This window comes from Anarhichas minor, unplaced genomic scaffold (assembly GCF_050575085.1).
Source record: "Anarhichas minor isolate MPS153535 unplaced genomic scaffold, ASM5057508v1 ptg000004l, whole genome shotgun sequence".
In the NCBI taxonomy this organism is placed as follows: Eukaryota; Metazoa; Chordata; class Actinopteri; order Perciformes; family Anarhichadidae; genus Anarhichas; species Anarhichas minor.
Window position 1 is genome coordinate 7,666,026 of NW_027466450.1, and position 22,464 is coordinate 7,688,489.

At 39.4% G+C, this 22,464-nt stretch overlaps 1 protein-coding gene across 1 annotated transcript; it reads left to right on the plus strand.

Annotated features, from left to right (window-relative positions):
* Nucleotides 1-149: 149 nt before the first annotated feature.
* grb14 (growth factor receptor-bound protein 14) lies at nucleotides 150-13,691 on the plus strand. Its single transcript, XM_076103892.1, has 13 exons — nucleotides 150-212; nucleotides 6,108-6,264; nucleotides 7,874-7,995; nucleotides 8,161-8,235; nucleotides 8,383-8,520; nucleotides 9,504-9,614; nucleotides 9,721-9,816; nucleotides 10,176-10,238; nucleotides 11,861-11,977; nucleotides 12,314-12,383; nucleotides 12,477-12,564; nucleotides 13,053-13,146; nucleotides 13,291-13,691. Exons 1-13 carry the CDS (start codon nucleotides 150-152, stop codon nucleotides 13,435-13,437), a joined length of 1,341 nt encoding a protein of 446 aa, XP_075960007.1. The 3' UTR covers nucleotides 13,438-13,691.
* The last annotated feature ends 8,773 nt before the right edge of the window (nucleotides 13,692-22,464 follow it).

Genomic DNA, 22,464 nt, shown 5'->3' on the forward strand with positions numbered 1-22,464 from the left:
TCCTCACAGCTTTCAAAAGGGTTACCATATAGTATTAAGTACTGTTTATTATATTATTAATTATCCTGACAACTACAATTGGTACATTATCCTTATTTTCAGTTACTATGTACCTATCACGCAGTTAATTGTGCACCTAAGGCAGAATCATGAATTTCCATGCGAGAAGAGTCACCTTGCCTGCCATCACACCACTTTGTCTGCAGAAGCGGGTAGGAATCTTACACGGATCTCTTCTCTACTCTCTCTTTAACATTTTTCCTCTGCATTCGTGAAGACCTGCTTTATGTTCATGTTTGACGATCGTTCTAAATTGGAGCCGTCTTTTTAAATGGCGCCGGATCCAACATCATGTGAGCACTCTAAAAGGGCGCACTATGTGTACAACGAGGGTTTGTCTTCATATGTATGTTATATCAACAATCATTTCTCTGTGCTGTTGTTACTTGCTCAATCTGAACTTTCACCGGGATTCACACTGGGTTCTTAAAGAATGTTGGCTTATATTAGTGGGAATTCATCTTTGACACAGATGCAACGTGTCATTTGATGGCAAAAGAGGATGTTTTACTCTCAGAGAGTAGCCAATTCTCTGGACTCTGGAAATATTCTAAAATATAAAATCTGCATGAATGCTGAACAAAGCAAGCCCACACGTAAAATCTGAATATTTATATACAGTACAGTATACATATATAGTGTCTGTGGAGCGGCGCTTTGCATTGGTAGGACTTTCCAACAACAATATAATGTTAATTCTTAAATTCCGGCCTGCTCCCCTTTAATACTGCTCCATTATTCCTTCTGGATTTATAGATTCTTGCCTTCCATCTTCTGATGTCTTGCTCTTTTTGTTTACTTTGACACGGGGATGTCGACTTGTATTTCATATGATATTAGACTGGCAAACCTGGAATCTGCCAAGCGGAAACGTACAGTGAAATGTGGACCTGTGTGACAGATATGGCACCTTCTCGTGAACCATATAGTATATAACTCAGAACATTGCAGATGTGCCTCTTTATAATGACAGTAAATGTGTCTTATTCATCAAGCCACCTCAAGTGGCTTTTACATCCTATATCTGAGTCAAATATGTTGTGAAAATCCAATACCAACAAACTCAGAAGAATATAAACCTGTTTAAAGTAGCTACTAGCTTTCCAGCGTGTTTATCTGTGTAGCCTGATAACATTTGTCTGCTGTTGCAATTCATCTCCTCATTGGTGCCCGCTGGATGCTCTGTAAAGCAAACCGTATCCCGGCTTTTGATTTGTTTTTCCATTTGGTCCATTTCTGTTTCAGCACCCAGAGAACCAGTGCTTGGCTACTATTTGGGAGCCATGAGCTATAGGCGTAAATAGCACCTGGTTTTATAGAGAAAGCTCGAAATGAGGACATCTCCTAATGGTTTCTTAGATAGACGAGGCTGGAGGCCACCTCCTCGCCACCACTACATGATAGAGCTGCAGCTGTGAGAGTGCAGTTCAAGGTTAAACCAAAGCGGTCGAATTGCCAAAATGTCTCACACTGTGCTGTCCTTGAGATAAGAAGGTGTAATAGAGTTTATGTTCAACAAGACTATATGTAGTGCTACATAGTCGATGTCTGGATTTGTTCTGCCTTGTCCAGACAAGGCTTTTCATCGAAGGTTCTTTGTAACACAGCACAACATGTTCTTTTGCTTCACCCTCTGCTTCGCTCCTCACCGTACGTTGGCTGATGACTATCACAAAATGTAAAAGATTGCGTTAATTTAGAAACATTTCATTGTTTGTTCACCAGAGGGCACTGACAAGTTTATTTTTCCAACTTTAAAGTAGCTAACTAGATATACACTAGATATACAGCTTGGTCATGATTCTGTAATTTATAAACTTACTGTATTCTTATTACCGCCACCAAGGAAGTTATGTTTTCAGTTCAGTTTGTCTGTTTCTCAGCAGGATCACGGAAAAACTACTGGCCCGATTTTTATGAAACTTGGTGGAAGGGTGTAGGGCATGTCCTTGGTGGAGGTCTGCGTTTATCAAGCGTACATATAGTTTGTTTATGTTTGCCCATGTGCAGTTGTGAGATTTTTTTTTCAAGTGACTAATATTAAGTAGTGGATCCTTTCATGAATAACTGCTTTTAAAACGTTTCTGGCCACAGCCGGAGACATCGCCACCAACCAGTTTCAGAATTTTGACTGAATTTTGACTGCCTCTTTGAGTTGGAGGACATTTTTGAATGTTTGCTCTGCTGGTTTTGACTAAGCTAACAATACTGTATTGTGTGGACATTTTGAATAGTTGACAGTGTCGCCACTGGTGAATTTAACCATTCAGCAGTTTTTATCTGGGTGATGAGCTTTAAAGTATTTTACAATAAAGTTAAAGATCAATATCAAGCACAACCAACCTAGCTAGTGCCAAACTAAGCAAACAGAATGATCGCTATGGTGCTTATATGATTCAGATAGTACACAATCGGATCAAAATTAAACTATTCGCATTATGTACTTTTAAGACATTAAATTGCTGTCCAATATCTCACCCCAGTCAGCCTTACTTTTCTACCATTGTACATTTTTCAAAAGTGACCTCTTATTTTGCCATTTACTGCAACCAAGTCTTTACAAAAACAACTCGTATTTTTAGTTGGAACAGCTGAAACCAGTTTGCTCTTTTGCCCTTCAAAGTGAGGAACAATAATCCCAACAGAGACGTTGCAACATAAAAGGTGTACTTGATTGACATGACGTAGGCGTACATGAATGCTATTCAGGTGAAAGCCTGTTTACATTTGGATCAGGGTTACTTGCTGATGAATGCAGCTCTGTGTTCACTGATAAAGACAGCAGCCGAGTACACAGCATGCTACCTTGCCTGGCCATTTATTAGAAACTCCTAACCAATGATTAACAGTGTCTTCCACTCAATGTTATGAATGAGAAATGATGCATAATGATACAGTAAGTTGTTTTAGGAAGTAAAAGTAATTACAGTTTGGGTTGTGCCATGACCTATCTGTTGATGTTATGAACATCTTGTTTGTTTTATTTATATCTGTCTTTGTGATTCAACATGGAATATTTTCTATGTTTGGAAAACAACCAACAAGATATTTGCATGACTCAGACATCTGCTAAGTTAATTAGTGAATCTAAACTAACCTGCAGAGCAGAATTCCTAATTAAAATCCTCACTTTTAAATGCTTTTGATGCCAAACCATGTAAGCACCATTTTGGTATCCTTAGGCCTAACACCCACTATCTGACATCAAATCATTTGTGATAATTATGCAAAAAATAAAAATAATACTATCACAGTAACCATGGAGACAGCACAGGAAACTGCTCTGCTTGTGTGGTTCAGATGTCCGCCCTCAGAAGTAACATGGTGATAAAGCACCTCCCCAAAAAAAAAATCAATCTTTGGAAGTTAGTTTCATAGATATTGTCACAAGAACCAGGCTTCACATCAGGACACTTCCACACTCCATCATGCCTCTACATTCTATTTTTTTTATTTAATATGAACATACTTTACATTGTTTAAACACAGTGTAAAATGTTTAGTATCGAGGAAGTAGAAAATAGACAATGCTTTATGATTGGGATTGTAGCAGACTGCTTACCCTCTAAAATTCCTCTAAGGTCTGCTGCAGAGACGCAACCCCACAGCATGATGCTGGGGTGGTGTGTTTTCCTGCCGATGTGTTGCTGTCATTCAACACAAGTAAAAGCTTTGGTCTCAGCAGGCCATAGAACCTACATTTGTTTGTGTGATTGTTTCTGGCCTTCTGTTTGCCACACCGTCCTGAAGCAACAGTTTGTATGCACATGTGTGTCTTCATCTCATCGGTTGTACACATCAGTGGCCTCAGAGTTGCCAGAGGTCTTTACAAAACTTCAGTAAGTCATTTAGACCATAACATCCTGCTCTGCAACGCTGGGTTGTCTCCCTGCCTCCTCCTCTTGTAAAGGGGTCATATAAGTGGCCGTTGTATGTGGAAGAGTTTACAGGCTATGGTCTGAGTGATTGAATGGATTAATGTAATTTAATTTAATTTCCATTCATTGTGGATGCGTGTTTCCTCGACATCCAAACTAAATTTTTCACGAAACTACCTTTCAGTCGTGTGTGTGTGTTTGTGTTAAGGACTGCAAACATGGAGTACATCTGCAATGCTAATGCCCCAAAAAGGTTTCCTCACCCTCTGACAAACCCTACCCTGTCCCTGGTGAAATGTGATGCCTGAATGATTTGATTTGGCCGACTCTCAGGAAGCCGCTTCCTCACAGCAGCTAAACAAGAGTGCGGGCTAGATGCAGTTATGACCATACCATACCATCATACCTTTTTTTTTATGATCTGGAGTTTGTTTATTTTAAATGAATATGATGTCTACTGTTCTCAGCTGTAGTTGTCTCTGATTTGGTTTAAACAAGAGGTTTGATAATTAACCTGCAGTGTTAACTATATTAAAACACGGGCTGCTGGAGTAATCCGTTTAGTGTACTGTACGCCCTCGTCTTTGTGAGACATCCACAAGCAAAGATATTTGTCTTTGTCAGGCTCCAAGTGGGCTGATTAAACACTAAATGGTTTACACTGAGAGATGATGTCATAGCTGAAGACTCCCATTTGCTGATGGCTCCTTGAGGGCTCAAACCTCAGCCCCGCTGGAGAGCGCTGACCTCTTTTCTCTCCACAAAAGGAAGCAGGCTGGCCCTGCCCAGCTTTGAACTACCAATAGCGCGCATAGAAAGAAAACAAAAAGACAGTCATTTGGTCTTTATTTTGCTCCCCTCCATACCCTGTCTCCGCACCCGCCTATGTCAACATTTTAGACAGAGTTGACCCAACTAGCATTACATTTAACCAGCACCTTTGTAATTGCTGTGTGGGCTCTTGCAGGGCATTATGCTGGACTTCTGCTTGCCATAGGCGTGTGAATGAGCATGGAGAGGGGGTTGGAGCCATTTTCAAACATTGAATAGGTAACATTGCTGGCTTCATCTAGCTGTTAAAGTTATGGCATCTTGTAATTCTGACTTTTAGGTTAATGTTCCTTACGGCAGGAGACCTTAATCACCGAAAGGGGAAAATAGTTTTTTTGTATCTGATCTGATATGACAAAGTCGATCTCCTCAACTTCTGAAAATGGACTCTTTTACAGTATTTCCTAGTTTATGAAAACGGATTTTGTGAATAGGAGATGCAGATATAGATACATGAATACAGTGATGTTAGAGAAGGCAATACAAGACCTGTAAGTAATCTTACTCTCTCTCAATTCAGACTAGTGCAATGTTAAAAGTGATACGTAGATGGTTTAAGATCCGACCTAGTGTGGTGCATTTCTGAAAGGGACTCTAGTTAATGAGCAGATTGATCTCTGACGCTTAGTGTTGGTGAAAGGTAGCAGGTGATTTGGTATCCACCCCCAGCAATACAGATACGGTATGTGGAGTTGGGACAGCGCTGTGCTAAGAGGCAGTTTTGCCTAATTGCCTCCTTTCAGCTTCACTGCAGCACAGAGCGAGAGAGGGAGGGAGAGAGCGGGAGAGATAGAGATAGAGATAGAGTCTCGGTCCTTCCCAGCTGACGCTCGCAGTGCTGTCAGACGTGTGTTTTTATGTTTCCTACAAAAGCTCTCTTTTGCAATGCTGTGTACTCAGCCATGCATAGGCTACAGATCTTGTACAAACTCAGAACACTGCTTGGCTCCAAACAGGGGGGTAAGTTCTTCTTTCAGATGATTCATTTTTTAAGTGTTTGATGTCTCAATGTGGTATTGCAAGATTAATACACTTCACAAGCTCGATTATTTACATCCTGGAACATGCTTTGCACATTGTTCTCTACTTTGTAAGGTCCTTCATCAACGCTAATTTTCTAAATATTTTGTTGCTGCAGTAGGAAACGAGGGCTACCTCACTGGTGTTTGATGGTCAACCTGATTAATTTGTCTGATACTTTGCCTCACTTTTAATACTTTTCATTGCACTACTTCAAGTCAAAAACCACTCTCTGCTTGTGCTCCTCAAAGGTAAAAAAAAGTACCCCATGCTGCTGAGAGGTTGAAGTGGTTGTTGATTCTATGCTTCTGTTTTCAGGTAATCAAAGTTTATAATGAAGATAACACCAGCAGGGCAGTGGAGGTTCCCAGTGACATCACTGCCCGGGACATATGCCAGCTGTTTGTCTTGAAGAACCACTGCATTGATGACCACAGCTGGACCCTGTTTGAACACGTCTCTCATCTGGGAATAGGTAAAATGTTGTTTTCTGTATAAATAGCATTGTTCTGTGAGAATGTAAAAAATCATGCATGATCATTATCCTCATCAAATCTCACATGTTGTGAGAGTATTAGATATTATGTGGAGGCAGCTCAGGTTAAGTGATGTTGATCAAACTGTACACACATTTGATAGTATGCACTGGTATTCACCATGTGATGGTAATGCTGTTAGTACTAGGGGTGAGGTTTGCTTGATTTGATGGGAGTGGCAGTAGTAGGTAGTGGGGGCAGTGGGCAGGTGACTTGACGATATATGTGAGTGGAACAGAGCACTGCTTTGTGTTTGTGTTCAAAGTTTAGTGCCCAATTACATCGTGTAGAATATGAGGAGGGCTAATATTTGGTACGGATTGTGTCTTTATCACTGCGAGGCATCAATCATATATATTCCTTGCATAGAATATTATTTCTTATCCTCCATTGGCATTGCATTAGGAGAGAGGTAGTGCAATGCATGTATGGAGACAATCACTGTCTTCAATGGGGTATAGAGATTTTCTCTCACTTGTACAATTTACATCCCTACTGGTATTGTCTGCATATTCTGTTGTGAAATGCAAGAGGTTGCCGTGAGGTCTACATGTTTAAGCCACATTACCTGCTGCTAATTTGATACATTTGAATTTAAAGCACTTTGAAGGCCATACTTCATACTACCGTTAAGGAACATTGGTAGTGATGCATTGCATTGAATAGTTTGCTTTTAGTTGTAACCACTTATGTAACATGTACTGTAACGGCAGTATTTGTTTATCAAAGGAACATTACCATTTGCATTCAAGAGTGATGTATGACTGACATTGAATATAGTTCTTAATAAGCCAACAGTGAAAAACACACATATCTGTCATTGATATATTAACACTGATCTGCTGAGGGGCAGTATGACTACATAATTCATCCATCTGTTCTGTTCCAGTCATAAATGTGTTCTTTCATCAAAGCCACGTATTGCTGTATTGTGAAAAACATGTATATAGATATTTGTTATTTACCTTTTTCTGAAATGAGATGCATGGTTTTCACTGTATTTTTCACTGTTTTCCTGCTTTTTTGCAGAGCACTCAAAGTTCATATCTATAAATGCTTATTAAATCAAATAGTGAACAAAGCAAGGCATACAGTATCTAATTCCTCACAATCATATTATCAGCCATGTAAATCATGAATAGTTACTTGTTGTCTGATGACGTATTTGCCCTGAGTGTTTGTTCAAAGTTGAGGGCTGCTTCTCGTGTGCTGTCTGTTGAATCAGGGGGAAACATTTGTGTTCACTCATTTCAAGTTCTGGGAAATAATTCATGTGTATGTTCTACTGATTCTCTTGAGACCTCTGCTCTCATCCAGAGGTTACACGTTGATATAAGGTTGATGATCAAAACTGTGTGCCTCCAAGTAAAGCAATAATCTCTTGTCAGGAAATCTTTGCATTATGATTAAGAACATTTAAACGTATGTATTTCACTTTGGTTTTAGCATTACAGCTGATTCTATTCCGTCTCCATCTTTTATCCATAGAGGAGTGAAAAAAACAACCTGTAATTGATTTTATTTTTCTTGTCCTCCTGGTCTCACTAGAGAGAACCATTGAAGACCATGAGTCCGTTATGGAGGTGCTGTCAGGCTGGGGAATGGACACAGACTGCCGGCTGTATTTTAGGAAGAATTATGCTAAATATGAATTCTTCAGGAAACCCCTGGTGAGTTTGTGATAGCGTTATGCTGTGGGTATGGTGATGGGTTCACACGCATGATTTTGCCTCGGGGCAGTCTCTCTTTGAACCAACCACCTGTATTCCGACTACTGTGTGGGTTGAGGAGACTAAAGAGTGTTGTAACAAATGATGTTGCTTTCATATTGGTAGGATTTCTTCCCGGATCACATGGTCTCCATATCCAGTGAAACCAACGGGGTGGTGGATCACTCTCAGCTCATACAGGTATTAAGTTCTTTCTGTTTACGCTGCACTTTCTTCCCTATTGAGTGCCAATTGTGAGGCTCTCAAACTCCTGTCTAAATGTGTTTTTACATTAAGAGTCAACTCTTCACACCCATCTATTGACACATATTTCTCTCCCCAACACAGACCTTTCTCAACTCCAGCACTTGTCCAGAGATACATGGACACCTCCATGCCAAAGAGCAAAGCAGGAAGTCTTGGAAGAAGTTTTATTTTGTCCTGCGGAGGTCGGGGCTTTATTTCTCCAATAAGGGAACTTCCAAGGTCAGTAAAACAAAATGACTCAGCTACAGAATGTTGTCTGCATTTTACGAAATGTTAAGAGCAATATAAGAAGCGGAATACCACATGGGTTATTTGTTGCATATAATTAAAACCATTCTGTTGCACGCAATCCTATTTTATATCCTATTTGGATATTTATATGTTGTTGCATTACATTGGTCTGGAGTGCTTGCTTGAATTGAATGCACATACTGTAGTTGCGCTGTAATATTTATGATACAATTGGAAAAGACTACTGTTGGTACACTGTGGGGCCAACAGTTCATCCTCTGTATATATCTCACTCGTGCTTAGAGAGGGCAGTGGAACAGGTTGAGCTTGATTTTCCTTAGGTCAGCTGGCATGTCACCCAGGCAGAAACAGGATTCTCAAAGCTGCTGACAAGTGAAGCTTATACCTAGGCACACGGCGTGCCAACACAACCATTTCTCAACTGCTTTCATTTCCTACAACAGTAGACCTTTTGTTGTCGGGTGCAGGGAGGCTTTGGTATGGCGCCCACTTTTACTCTAGCAGGTTTACCATTCATCTGTGGTCGGACACATTGCTAGTCAGTCAGCACAGTCGCTAACGGCTGAGGCATTACTTTAAATAAGGAAGTCGGGCCGCTGCGTCACATGAAAGCAGAACAATGGCAATCTTTGTGCCTTTTTCTTTCTTTGAAATGTTTCTTTGGCACAATGTGGGCACTGATACTGTCTCGTTACAGACCCTATATTTTTAATGTGTACCTTCTGCATGCTTCATGTCCAATTCATTTACAAAAATAAATTACTGTGTTCTTCACATTAGTGACCACATCATCAGAATTATTGAAGAGGCAAGACTGCAATACTGACACACACACAAACACAGACCTTACATGCCTCTCCATCAATACTAGACCCAAAACTTTGATTTGATGTTGCATGAAAGTTCTTTCTGTGCTTTTGTTTTATAATGACTTCCTCCTTTGTTTACAGGAACCAAGGCATCTCCAGTTCATTGCCGATTTCAGTGACAGTGATGTCTACACAGTGTTGTCAGCCAAAAAACTACATGGAGCTCCTACAGATTATGGCTTCTGTGTCAAGGTACCAATCACTCTCTAGAAATGCCCAAACTGCACCAAAGGAGCAGAAGTAGAGTATTGATTCTCAGCATGCTGAACTCCCTTTCTCTTGTAACTTCTGTCTCCAGTCCACAAAGTGTAGTTCAGCCCGGGACTTGAAGCTGCTTTGTGCGGATGATGAGCAGACCAGGACCTGCTGGATCACAGCCATGCGCTTGTTAAAGGTTGGCTCGCTGATCACTAACTGGTGATGTCTAAGAGGAGGAATGCTGAGTCAGTGCTAGAATCAGATTTAGCTTTGGGAGGAGGTCAGGGGAAACTACTGAGTGATGCTGGATTAGCACTCGTAGCCTTTATAGAAGCAGCATGTGTTCATTGTCTGGATATCTGATGGATACACTTAAGAGCATTAGTCACTCTCCTGCTGGTCTATAAATAATATACAGTCAAGCTTAACAGGCTTTATTTGTATCTGCCCCTTTTCATCACTCCTCTCCAGCGATACTGAAAGTATTTTAAAGTTAAGATGTAATAGATATTTGAGATTGGAATTTAAAATGCTGACTTTTTTTGTGTGTTCCAGTATGGGATGGAACTGTACCAAAACTTCATTCAGCCACACCAGAAACAAAAAGCTTCGCCAATGGTAAGCTGAATGTCTTATTTGTATGTCATGCAACTCACTTGAAAATGCCTTAAAAGCTTATATCCTCACATTAAAAATGTACTTTGGTAAGCTTATATCAACAGTGGATCAAAAGATTGTGATAAAGCTCACGCAGTTAACACAACATCTGCAGTTTGCCTTAACTTCACCTGGTTGGGTCAGCGTTGGCGTGTTGGTGATTCAGCCCACATACTGTCCTCACCAACCTTGTTTCAAACCCAAGCAGGGAACTTATTTCAGCCATAAAGCTCTGATGTACCCACTTATAATACCTCTCAAGCACCAAATGACAGACTGATAACGACAGCAACTAGCTGGAGAACATGGTAGAGCATTTAACAGCTAAAAAAAACATTTTACTCAGGAGTTGGTTTGAGACCAGGAAAGTGAAAATGGGACATTGTATAGTTAAATGTTTGTGAACAAGTTTGCCATATCAACTTTATAAGGTAGTACGGTGTCTGTTGTTTTTCTAGCTTGTTCCACTACTCCCAGGTGACCAAAGAAAATCCATTAATGCAGCTTTAAATATACGTTTTCATGCCTTAAAAATGTGTCGGGCCAACACATAGCAGTGTTGTAATATAATTGCATAGGACAAATGAGGCACCTTCGGTGTGTTCATGTGGGTTTGGTGTCTCAGAATAGCCTCAGACTCTACTGGGAGTATTTTTGTGGCAGTGAACACAATCTATTTATGTCTTTTGGACATGTTCATGAACCCATCACTTTCTAAAAATACACAGTGATCAGCTGCTCTCAGATTTAACAACTCATCACCTCTTCTCTGCTGTCGGAGGGTCACCAACAGCCTCGCCAAGAGGATTAGCTAGAAAGATACGAGAGTACATGAATCTGCCAAATGCACGGTCAGGCTGCTGAATCTCCTGTGCTGCACTAGACAGATTTAGCTAAACATGCTACCTTGAGAAAACGGCTTCATATGATCACTGAAATTTAATAAAAAGCTGTAATCGTATACAATATTAAGTAACACATATATATGCACAATGATGGGTATCTTTACATCATTGGAATTGGGGGGCAGAGTGCATAAGACGGACGGTAATGCCTCTATGCTCAAACAAACACTGCTCACTTTGTTTTAACCACTCATTTATAGTCTAAGCTTAGTAGCTGGTAGAGGAACAAATGTGGTAATATTAAAAGCTTCTTGGTAATCCTGATAAGAAGAATTTTCTTGAGTGTGTGCAGTGAGCCACTCACTATATGGCAGCTTAAAGGACTAAAATGTGCCCATGTGTCATTCTTTTCAAAGCCACTCTAATCCCTTTTCAACAGAGTTTTCTGTCTGCATCATCTAGAAATGATAAAAATGGAGTCCTTATTCAGACACTAGATGGCAATACAATACCATGAGACAGCAAAAGTCAGTCTACTCCTCTTCCACAGTATACAAAGGAAATCAACCCCCAAAAAGGAAAACATTTGGGTATTTTGTAAAATAAAAAACATATCTTTATAGTATTTTTTTTGTATGAGAAAATAAAGCAAAATAAACAACAGGGGAATAATTGAAAGAAAAATAAGTCATACGGTCAGTACAAAAATAACATTTCAACGTATGTGTACAATTTCAGAGAAGTATCTCAGAGAATTCACTGGTGGCGATGGACTTTTCTGGCCTAAAGAGTCGGGTTATTGAGAACCCATCTGAGGCGCTGTCTGTGGCCGTAGAGGAAGGCCTGTCATGGAGGGTAAGTCTGGCTATCACCTGGTGAAAACATCTACTTAATGAAAACTCTGGAATGAAAAAAGGGTGTGAGAGAATCTAGGAACAAATCATTAAAATGTTATTATGAGCTCTGACAAACGACAAACATCAAATATGTTCATGTTCAGGGTAACAAGAGTTATTAGGAATTAGCATAGTACTTTTTAATATTCAACAGTATATTCATACACATAGTTGCTTAACACAACAAAATAGAGCTTAAGTCAACAGTTGTAAGCGCATCATAAGTTGTGATTGTAATAGGATAAGTTAACATTACTTTAACTTACATTGTGACTGTAACTCATTTCTCCTGTAGAGGAAGAGCTGCCACCGTCTGAGCAGCCACGGGAGCCCCTCCACATCACAGAGCTCAGTGTCAATCATAGGTTTGTGCGTCACTTTTCTATTATTTTTGATTTGCCCTCTGTACATAAGTGAAATGGATAATTTGCAACATATTGTTTCTCTTTGTGCTTTAGCTCTCCACTTGGCTCAGTCCTGGTTCCACGGCAAACTGTCTCGGGACGAGGCTCAGCGTCTAATCACTCAACAGGGTCTTATCGATGGGTAAGCAGTTATAGTGCTTTTCTGTCGTTACATTATGTCATTAAAGACATTAGGTTGTAGTAGGTAGACCTCTGGGTTTACAGCATTCGGTGCATGATCCTCAACAGTGAGGCTTTTTTTGCTATACCTTCTTTTCTAAAGGACAAGGTTGGTAGTTCTGTTAATAAAGGGTGATTTCCCTGTAAAATACCTTTTTAATGTGAGTCACATTTGAATTGAACAAATACATTTCTGTTCACAATACATTTGTGCAATTATGTGGTGGGTAGTTACAAAATGTAATAATTGTAGAGATTATTTTTAAGAAGAAACATAAAGCGTTTGAATTATTATATCATCACAACATCTAAATGTATCTTTACAGCAATATTCTCTAGTGGGCCATAATAGACTGGACTTCAAGAGACAATATAAATATATTAATATATTTTTTGGGAAATCTCAAATATGGTTGAAGTGAGAACATTTAAATGCGTTCTTGTTTTCAGAGTATTTCTTCTGAGAGACAGCCAAAGCAACCCGAAGACATTTGTACTGTCGCTGTGCCACATGCAGAAAATCAAGCACTTTCAGATCTTACCTGTGAGTACAATCCACTGTTTGGACGTACATTGTTTTTTAATAATCTTCCCAATTTGAGCCTGACGTTTAGTAAGTCATCTGTCTCTTGTGCGTTATTCCTTTGTGTGTGGTTGTGCACGTATATGTGTGCACACTGCACTGCAGGTGGACGACGAAGGGGAGTCATTATACAGTCTGGATGACTGTCACACGCGGTTCTCTGACTTGATCCAGTTGGTGGAGTTTTACCAGCTAAACCGAGGGGTGTTGCCCTGCAAGCTCAAACACCACTGTTCCCGGATCACCCTGTGAACGAGGGACCCAAGAGACCCCCGAGGGCCCACATGCACCTTAACTCCAGGGCCTTTCAGGACATACACTCCCAGTGTTCTTGTGCCTTGAAGAAGAAAGAAATACAGACTTAACAGCCGTGCTAACTGAAACCACTGTTGTCATGCACTATCGCCTTCTTCATACTTTGCTACGTGGTTCCTCCTTATTTTTATATTTCAGAAAAAAGTTGAATTTGACAATAGACTTTATGATAACTGACTACATGTGCTGAAGACGATGTGCAGTTGTGTTTGTTGAACGTTAATCTTTGGCGCTGTAATGTTCCCACGTGTGGCCGTAAATCCATTGGTGCAAAGTCCAAACATGACTTATTGTACTGTGTACTGTAGAGCTGAACGTGTACTGCAAACAGCTTGTGATTCTAACAACATCATGACATCAGTGAAAGAAAGTATTTTATTACTCAAATACATACAGTAGCTTGCATTTGGGTTTTCACTGACGAAATTTAAATCGAATGTCTTCTGCGATATGCATACAGTCATTTCATAAACATAAACCTGTCATCAATTTTTATTTGAAACCATATAATTCTGGGACTTGTAGTACACAACACCTCTGTCATGTTAAATTTGAGTAAAACTAAGCTATCTTACTTTTCATTGTCATTGTATTTCTAAGCATTCAGGTATTTAAAAAAAGAAAAGAAAATGATTGTTGTTTTCTATTTGAGTGCTTAAAACAACCTATCAGGAAGTGCCACTGTGCATGCCCTGTAAGCTGGACTGAGACTGCTGTAGAGAGACGGGGAGAGGTAACGTCAGGGTGGAGAGAAATGGCACAACCTCACTAGCCTGCACTGTACATTCATTGTAAACGATTGTGATTAAATAAGATGTTTGTATTACATGAAATAAGTTGTGAGCTTGCTCCACAGCGAGAACGGTGAAATATATTTCACTCATTTTAGATAGTAGCCATTAAGATGGAAATCCGAAATACTGTGTGACTGATTTCTAAATTCAGTTATGTAATTTAGGGTTTTATATTTTCCAAAGATTCAGGTATACAGTTTGCCACTGCTGTGGATAAATATTGTTTGTTTTTAATAAGACAATGATGCATCAGCTTTTAAGAACAAGGCATTTTAAATCAGTGACATCATTGAAATGTCCATCTTCTGTTAGTTTCATTTTTTTTTTTTTTATTCAGCTGGACAACAGTGCATTGATCAATAAATGTCATGGACTGCATAGTTTTATATAAACAAAGTCTGTTTGTAATGTATGATTTGTATGATTTATTGTTACATTTAACGATAAGCTGCAAGGTAAACACACTGTTAGTTAAAGCCACATTACAGTACACAGCTCAATGATGTTTAAAAGCTGCCAGCAATTGCTGTAGTTAAATACGCAGCACGGTAAACTCTTAACTATAAAGCCCAGATGAGATCTGGGACAGTGTGGAGCAATAGATGACTATATCTCTTTGTTGTATAAAATAGTATACCGCTTAGTCTTTTTATGATAAATAGGTTATGATACAAATGCAATGACGGACACTAAATCTCACTATACAATGAAACGTTCACCTGGACCACGTCTTTAGCACACATTGGGGCGCTTCTTTGCTCAGAAAGATTTTTACATGATTTTCTAATGAGATCCAGCACATAGTTAAATTTAGCAGCACTATGTAGCATATGTATGGGACACATTAGCCTAGCATTCTCAAGTATGATTTAATGAATTGTGTGGGCAGCATGTGTATATGTGTACATACACTTATATCCTCTACATAAATCATTTTTATAACCACTAGATGGTACTACTTGTCCAGGTTTATGTTTAAAATAATTGTGTCTTATGCAATTTAAATGACATAATACATATAAAATGTGTCATAGATGCAAGTTAAGTTTACATTGACTTCAAAAAGTTGTTATACAAAAGTTGTGCAACTAAGACTTCACTGGTATTGAGCATCTAGGATTGTATATACAAATGCTGCGATTACACCAAGAAACACGTCTATCGAATGTATTGCAATGAGTAAGTGTATTTTACGATGACACCCCCTGTGTGTCTGTTGTTTCTCTGATATTAAGTAATGTAATATTACTGTTGCAAGTAGTGAATTGAAGGTAAACTTATTTTAATTTACACCTGAGCTCCATCGGATATGAAATATGAAAAAAAAAATAGTAAAGGATATGATTGTTCTCTACACAATAGTAAACGGAAGAATGTCTTGTCTTGAACAATCTTCTCTGTTGTGATACAAACACATTGCCCCTATACCTCCTCCCCTTCTCTACTTCAATAGCACATTTTGAAACAGTGCTAACATCCAGGGGAGATGTGCGCACACAGAGAAGTCTTAAATGCACCCCTGCTTCCGAGGTCTTGTGCTAAATGTTGTTTTGGATGTATTCCTGCCATTGATCGGAGTCTGGCTGCAGGGGGAGAGATGGCAGCTGGGAGAGACTGCGCTTCCTTTAATGAATTCATCCAGCTCTATCCAGCCCAAACGGCCTGTGGATACAGCATTTCTCCCAGTAAATAAAGACCCTCTCTCTCCGCTCCGTCTCTGGCCCTCATGGATAACCACCACTGTTCATAACACTTCTCACCACTACTTTGGATTTACTCCTGGCTGCACTCTCACTCTTATGACTTCAGATTTTCCACCTCAGAGTTGTCAACTTCACTCTGTTCTAAAATGCCCCTCTTGTTGTATTCCCCCAGTCTGTATTAAATTATCTGGCTACGCCGTCTTTGACCAATTACTGATTACTCTATCTCTAATGAAGTGAAGACTTTGCTGTTTGCTTTGCTCTTGATCCTCAAAGGTGCATTATTTGGGCTTGGGTATGAGTCTAGGCATGAGGAAATGAGGCTTGGTTTGTTTAGGGGATGAGCTTTAGTGAAGGTTAGAGGCTTTAACTGTTCCTTTGCAAAGGGCTCTCCCATCAGGAGTATCTAAAGCCAAAAGCAAATCCAACAGCTCTTCACTGTAGATACAGTGGCCACAGAGGAGTGGAGCAAAGATTATTGCAGGTCGAGAAGAAAAAAATATTAAATACGTGAACATTTCCATTTTTCCACACATGGTGTTGAACTAATTATATTGAATCATAGATGAGCTGTGATAACGTTGGTCTACATTGCGCAGTTGTAGTGCTGATTTGAGTTTATTTTTCAATTTTTAGTAAAAACCGTCAAACAAACTATAACAAGCATCTTGTTTTAATAGATTATAGAACAGAAGGGGAAGTCATGCAGGTACAGTGCTGATTATGTCTTTATGTATGATGTAAATCTGTATTAATATTAAATAATTGAAGATACAGTGAGGGCATTATGGGTCTTGGTTGCGTTGATATTTTAAACGCCATATAGTACATTCTCTATGTGACGCTTAAAATGATGAATTGATAAAAAGAAAAATACAGGCATATTCAAGATTTTCTCAAGTTTTCATTATGTACACTTACTGTAACAGCAAGGTTTTTAGGGGCTGACACCTTGAGGTCATATGCAGTTAAAAGTACTTCTATGCTTTATAACAAGCGTTCATTTTACGCAGATGGAGTTTTAAACAACTGCAGTTATAGTGATACATTTCTTGTAAACAGCTACCATACAATTAAGTCCTTTTCACACAATGCATGAGATTTTTCAAGACCGTGGTTGTGTCGTGGTGTGTGAAGGGGAATATTATTGGTGTATTTGAGCATCTTTGGTAATGTATTATGTCTCAGATAATTGCCCAGACGGTGCTTGCTCCATAAATCGCCTCTCTAACCTCTGATATATTTTTTTTTTCTGGGGGTCTTGGAACTGGCAATCGGTAAGTGCCAAGCTTTGTTAATTACAAGGATAACACATAAACTCGTCAAATAATGGATGTGGTTTGCAATTTTAAGTTTTAATAATCAATTACTGGCAGTAATTCTCTGTGGAGTCACAGGATAGTCATTAAATCTCAAAAGGCGAGACGCACGCAATGTTTCCAAAGCCCTATTTTTAAATACATAAGGGAGCAGGGTCTGCTTCAATCCGGTGCATTTTGTTGCCTTGTTACAATGTAAAGTAGCTCAATTACACCTCGACAGAGCCGCTTGTAAAATAACTGTTAAAGACAGTGAGTGATGAATGATCATATTAATGCCTATTCCTACAGGAACTGAGCCAACAAGGACAAGAGTGGAAGGATTCTCTGTTCCAATAATACTGCAGATCAGCTTGTTTTTTTTCTTTTAATATGAGTTACTGCTTTTATTATGTCGAAGCCAGAAGTTTAACCAAGTCCTGTATGAACTCACATAAAGCATACACATGTGTCTGCTGTTGTTGGGCCGGAAACACCTCTGTAACTGGCCTCTTTGATCTTGGCAAACAGGTAGATGTAGTGGTATAGAATCAGTGTGCTCTTTTCTTTTCTCCCATACAGCAGGGTTCCTGTTATTGTATTTTTCGCGTCCACCTTCAAAGCTGAAACATTGCAGAGGTTCTTCTTGACCTTGAGAAATTAACATGGGAGGACTGGCTTTGCTCTGAGGGAGCCCTATAGAGGCCACGTCCCCTCCTAATCCCCAGTTGAAAGGCATACCTCTACTGCTCAGACCAAATAGTAACATCCAGCAAGCCAAGTGTTTACACGATATATAAAGACATAAAACATTTCATCTCTTTTAGGTTATTTAATGCAGACATTTTCTCTTTGTGATAGATATGGGTTGATTGTGTGTAACCTAGAATGTGTGTGTGAGAATGTGAGGTATTGAGACACACACACACACACACACACACACACAGAGAGAGAGACAGAGAGAAAGAAAGGGAGGATTGGCCCTGCACAGATGAACAAACAGTGAATCTGAAGTGCAGCACCCTGTGTGGCTGCCCACCAACTGAACAACATTAAGGCAGTCCTCCATGTAAAACCTGCTCACTTCTCCCACAGACACTCGAGTTTGGCAAACGGGCAGCGGCTCAGCGGGGAGGAGCTCTCACTGGAAGGCAGACAGTGAGCTATGGACAGCAGGGAGACATAAACCACAGCTTCTGGTGGTGATGGACTGATGTTTTAGGTGATCAAAAGGATGGATAAGAAAAGGAAAACAACAGGGGTGGCACCGGGAGGGGGTCTTGAAGAGGAAAACATTTTGGACTTTGAAGGTAGAAAGTACAAGAAAAGCAAAGTAAAGCTGAGATGTTTGACAGTGCGGCACTTGGGGTGAATATTATCGTAAAGTGAAAAGTAGACCCAAACTCTCAGATTCACTTTCCTGTGATCGCTATCCTTCAGACACCATAACATGTCGTTGGGAGAAGAAACTCCCCCCAAAAATCATATACAGTATATAATGGGGCAATTTACTTAAAGGTTGCAGAGCAGAAATTAGGATGAGATATTGTCCTATGATTTCTCTGCAAAATAGGTCAAAGTGTTCACAGGGGCGCAAATGGATAAACATGTGGGCATGTGCAAAAGTGCATTCACACACGTATTGCATCAATTTACATTCCTGCCCAATTTTTTTTTGTCTCATTTACATGGTATGCGAGTGACTCCTGAACAGGTTAGGAAGCCTTGTGGAAGAATTAGGAAATGGTCCATTTCTGAGCACACAGTAGACTAGAAGCAGAGCAGCATATGCTGGGATTTGAATGGTCAATCGATGAATAACCCAGAGCAGTGTTTTTCGGCGCAGATTGGCAGGCATTGTGCAGTGGTATCTGTGTGTATACTATGCGTGCAAGAGAGAAGGGGATTCATCCTTCCCCACAGTATTACGCAGTCGTCAAAAATATTTGCAATGCCAGGAGGTATTTTGAAAAATATTTGAAAAAATTCAATACCGTGCTGACCTTTTGCTGGGCATTTGTGAAGAGATTCACTCTGCGTCTAATCTGGCTCAGAGTCAGGGTCTGTGTTACTGTACCATGCAGTCGATTCTAAATTATGTTAATCTATTCTGCTTGTACATTCACTTTGATGCCTTTATTAAAATCTTTTGTTTTAATCTTTGGTTGAGGTGGTATACTACAAATTCAACAAAACAAGAAGCTAAACATTGAATTGACAAGAATACTAAGAAACGGACAGTTGCCTGTATCATTTTTAATGCAATCCAGAAGTATTTATTCATATTTCATGTAGGTTTCATAAAAGTACTTACTATGCATCAACAACTTCATTATTATTATTTCATTGTTTTGTTATTTTACATTTATCGATATAATTGTTGCAAATCATTTAATTTCTGGTCACTAGGATCTTCTTACTCATGAGCTGATGTGAAATTGGGCTACCACCACAAGAGGGCAGAAAGAATCCAAACACACACACACACACACACACACACACACACAACGTAATGCATTTATAATTCCATATATTTGCCTACAGAATTTCTACTAAGAGGCAACTCATTTTTAGGGATGTGCCGTTGTTGTACAGACAGCTGCCAGAGCTACTCACTATTTACTGCAGGTGTTTTAAATTGGTTTTATGATCTTTATGGTGATGAAGAGGATGCAATTAGAGTTAAGTCAATTAAAGTAATAAGAGTGTTGTTAAATAACAGCTGTATATATCTCATATATTACACATTATTACAAAGGATTGACAGAAAAAATATTTATACAATGGTTGAAATCAAGCTGTAAATTTCAAGAAATCTGAAATGTCAGTTTAGCTTTCAGTCAGAAACAGTGAGAGGACAATATTGTCACTGATCTATGCAGATAATAAGTATTTAGTACAATACGTATAGTTTTATCCAAACAAAGCTTTCAATTAAATGTTTTTTTTTTCTAACAAATGTTACAGCACAATAGAAACAAAAGGAGGTAGTGTGACACGTTTTAAAAGGAAATATAAAAGGAAATGTTGAAAGATAAAACAAATATAAAACTTCAAAATAAGAGCCATGCCATCAGTTATAGAACACAGTGTTGTGTCTTCACTCTGCAGAGCTGAGACTTTGCTGACTAATCAGCTCTCTAATGCTGATCGATGTTTGTTAGGGTGGATACTGTCCCGTAAATTCCACCGCAACATTGAGGAATAAAAGTTGCACACACACAAACTACACACAGAGGCCACACAATTTACTGTGGAAATCAACATAATTCTGGATTAATGCATGACATAAATGCTGGTAAATGTTGCTACTATTTACCATTATTCTACAATTTAAGGTCAGTGTCGATAAAACTTCCAAAGTGGTGTTTTAAATGTGCTTGGCTAGAGAGGCCGCTATGTGGGGATAGCTTATCTTAACATAGCGGCCAAATCTCTAGCGTTAGGCTCACGCTGCAATATCAAGTGGCCTGAGTGTGGGAACACAACAATGCGCATGCCCAAAGCCGTTGGCAATGAATGCGGATGGAACACATTTGATGCCAAGAGGGTTTGATTGGCTATTTGCCAAGTAATGCTGTCTCGGTTTGCTTGTAGTTGGCAGAAGTTAGTGTTTCTTTTAAAGAAGATAGTAACTTCGCTCACCATGAACAATGTGGATTATTTTCTACAGTCCACATTTAAAAATCCGCCTCTTTTTATAGATTAAACACCTTGGAGCCCACCAGTAGTGTGATATTGTTATAAACTACTGGTAAAAAATAATCTATCGATTTAACATGACTAACATGGCTTATCAAGGACAACATTATTTTGCTTCCCGCTCTTTATTCGGAAGGGATTGTACCTGTTCAAGAACAGGCTTTCAGGGTCTCAAGCATCTTTTTGAGAGGATTACCAAACATGAAAGCATATACAAAATGCGGTAAAATTGGACTTATAGCCTGCAAGATTTCATGGATTCAAGCCAAGGCTAGTAAATAGGCTAAACACGCTTTGCACACACGTCACCAAGGCTAATATCGCCAAGGCCACTCACAAAACGCAACTAGACCACACAACACTAAAAATATGTGCAATATAAATACAATACAGTGTGCAATACAACAAATATTCTGTCTGTATATATAATATTTTAGTTACTGTGGATTTTTTACTTTTTTACTTATTTGATATTCTTTACTGCTTTATTACTGATTTACCTAGTTATACTACTTGTTTTGATCTTGTTTTTTTTACTATGTCTCTTGTTTGCACTATACATGCTGGGACTAATAAAGGATTATCTTATCTTATCTTACCTTACCTATGCCCCACTACAGAATCCACGCAGCACACTCGCCTCTCTCTCTCTCTCTCTGACCCGACACACCTTGGCTTGGCTTCTTCTCATTGTTATCCTGGTAAACAAGAAGGGGAGAGACAATGTCCTGCTTTAATCTAGGTCCTCACGAATGGCACTGAATCACATTTGTCCAAAAGGAGTCCATTTAGGTCCACAAACAGATGTGAAGACAGGCTCTCTGCGCACAACCTGTTGGGGCTCCGGCTGGCTGTGTCATTTACGGCAGCAAATCTTCTCTCATGCTAATTATTAATAGTCGTGAATAAATGTTTTCAATTTGAATAATGATTACTGCTAGACATAGCAGCTTAAGCTTTTTAAAATACTTATTAGTGACTATTGCAAGTGACATACCATTTTAAAAGATTTAGAAGACTTGAGATTGCATGCAGGTGTACATTCTCTGGTGTTTGCCAAAATATGTTCTCCAGTTTCTTCTGGTTGTCGTGTGTCTATGCATTCATTTAGCGCCTTTAGTTGCTTGCTCACTCTTCTTCTTCACGCTTCTTGATTCGACCACGCAAGCACCAAAAAGTGCCTCACAGCACAGGAACCCAAACACGGATCTGCTCTTCATAGCTTGCTTCATGAGCCCTGATTTTTTTGCCCGGTGTTTCAACCACAAACCCCACCTTCCTGCTTAAGCTTGTGCGGATATGTTGCAGTGAACACGGCATGCCTCTTGAAAGTGTTTGCCTCTTTATTCAGGTGTGTGTTTAGTTTACACTACATGTCTCCCCAACAAGACCACGCTCCACAACAACAGGACTAATATATATTCTGTGGCTATTGCAAGGAAGGAGAAAGACTGAAATGTGCAGTGA

Bases quoted from the DNA above. Each gene is read 5' to 3' on its own strand.
- grb14 (XM_076103892.1), top strand. From the start codon at position 150: ATGAATTTCCATGCGAGAAGAGTCACCTTGCCTGCCATCACACCACTT. The intron at 213-6,107 runs GTAGGAATCTTA...TTCTGTTTTCAG, and splicing joins CACTTTGTCTGCAGAAGCGG to GTAATCAAAGTTTATAATGA. The intron at 6,265-7,873 runs GTAAAATGTTGT...TGGTCTCACTAG, and splicing joins CGTCTCTCATCTGGGAATAG to AGAGAACCATTGAAGACCAT.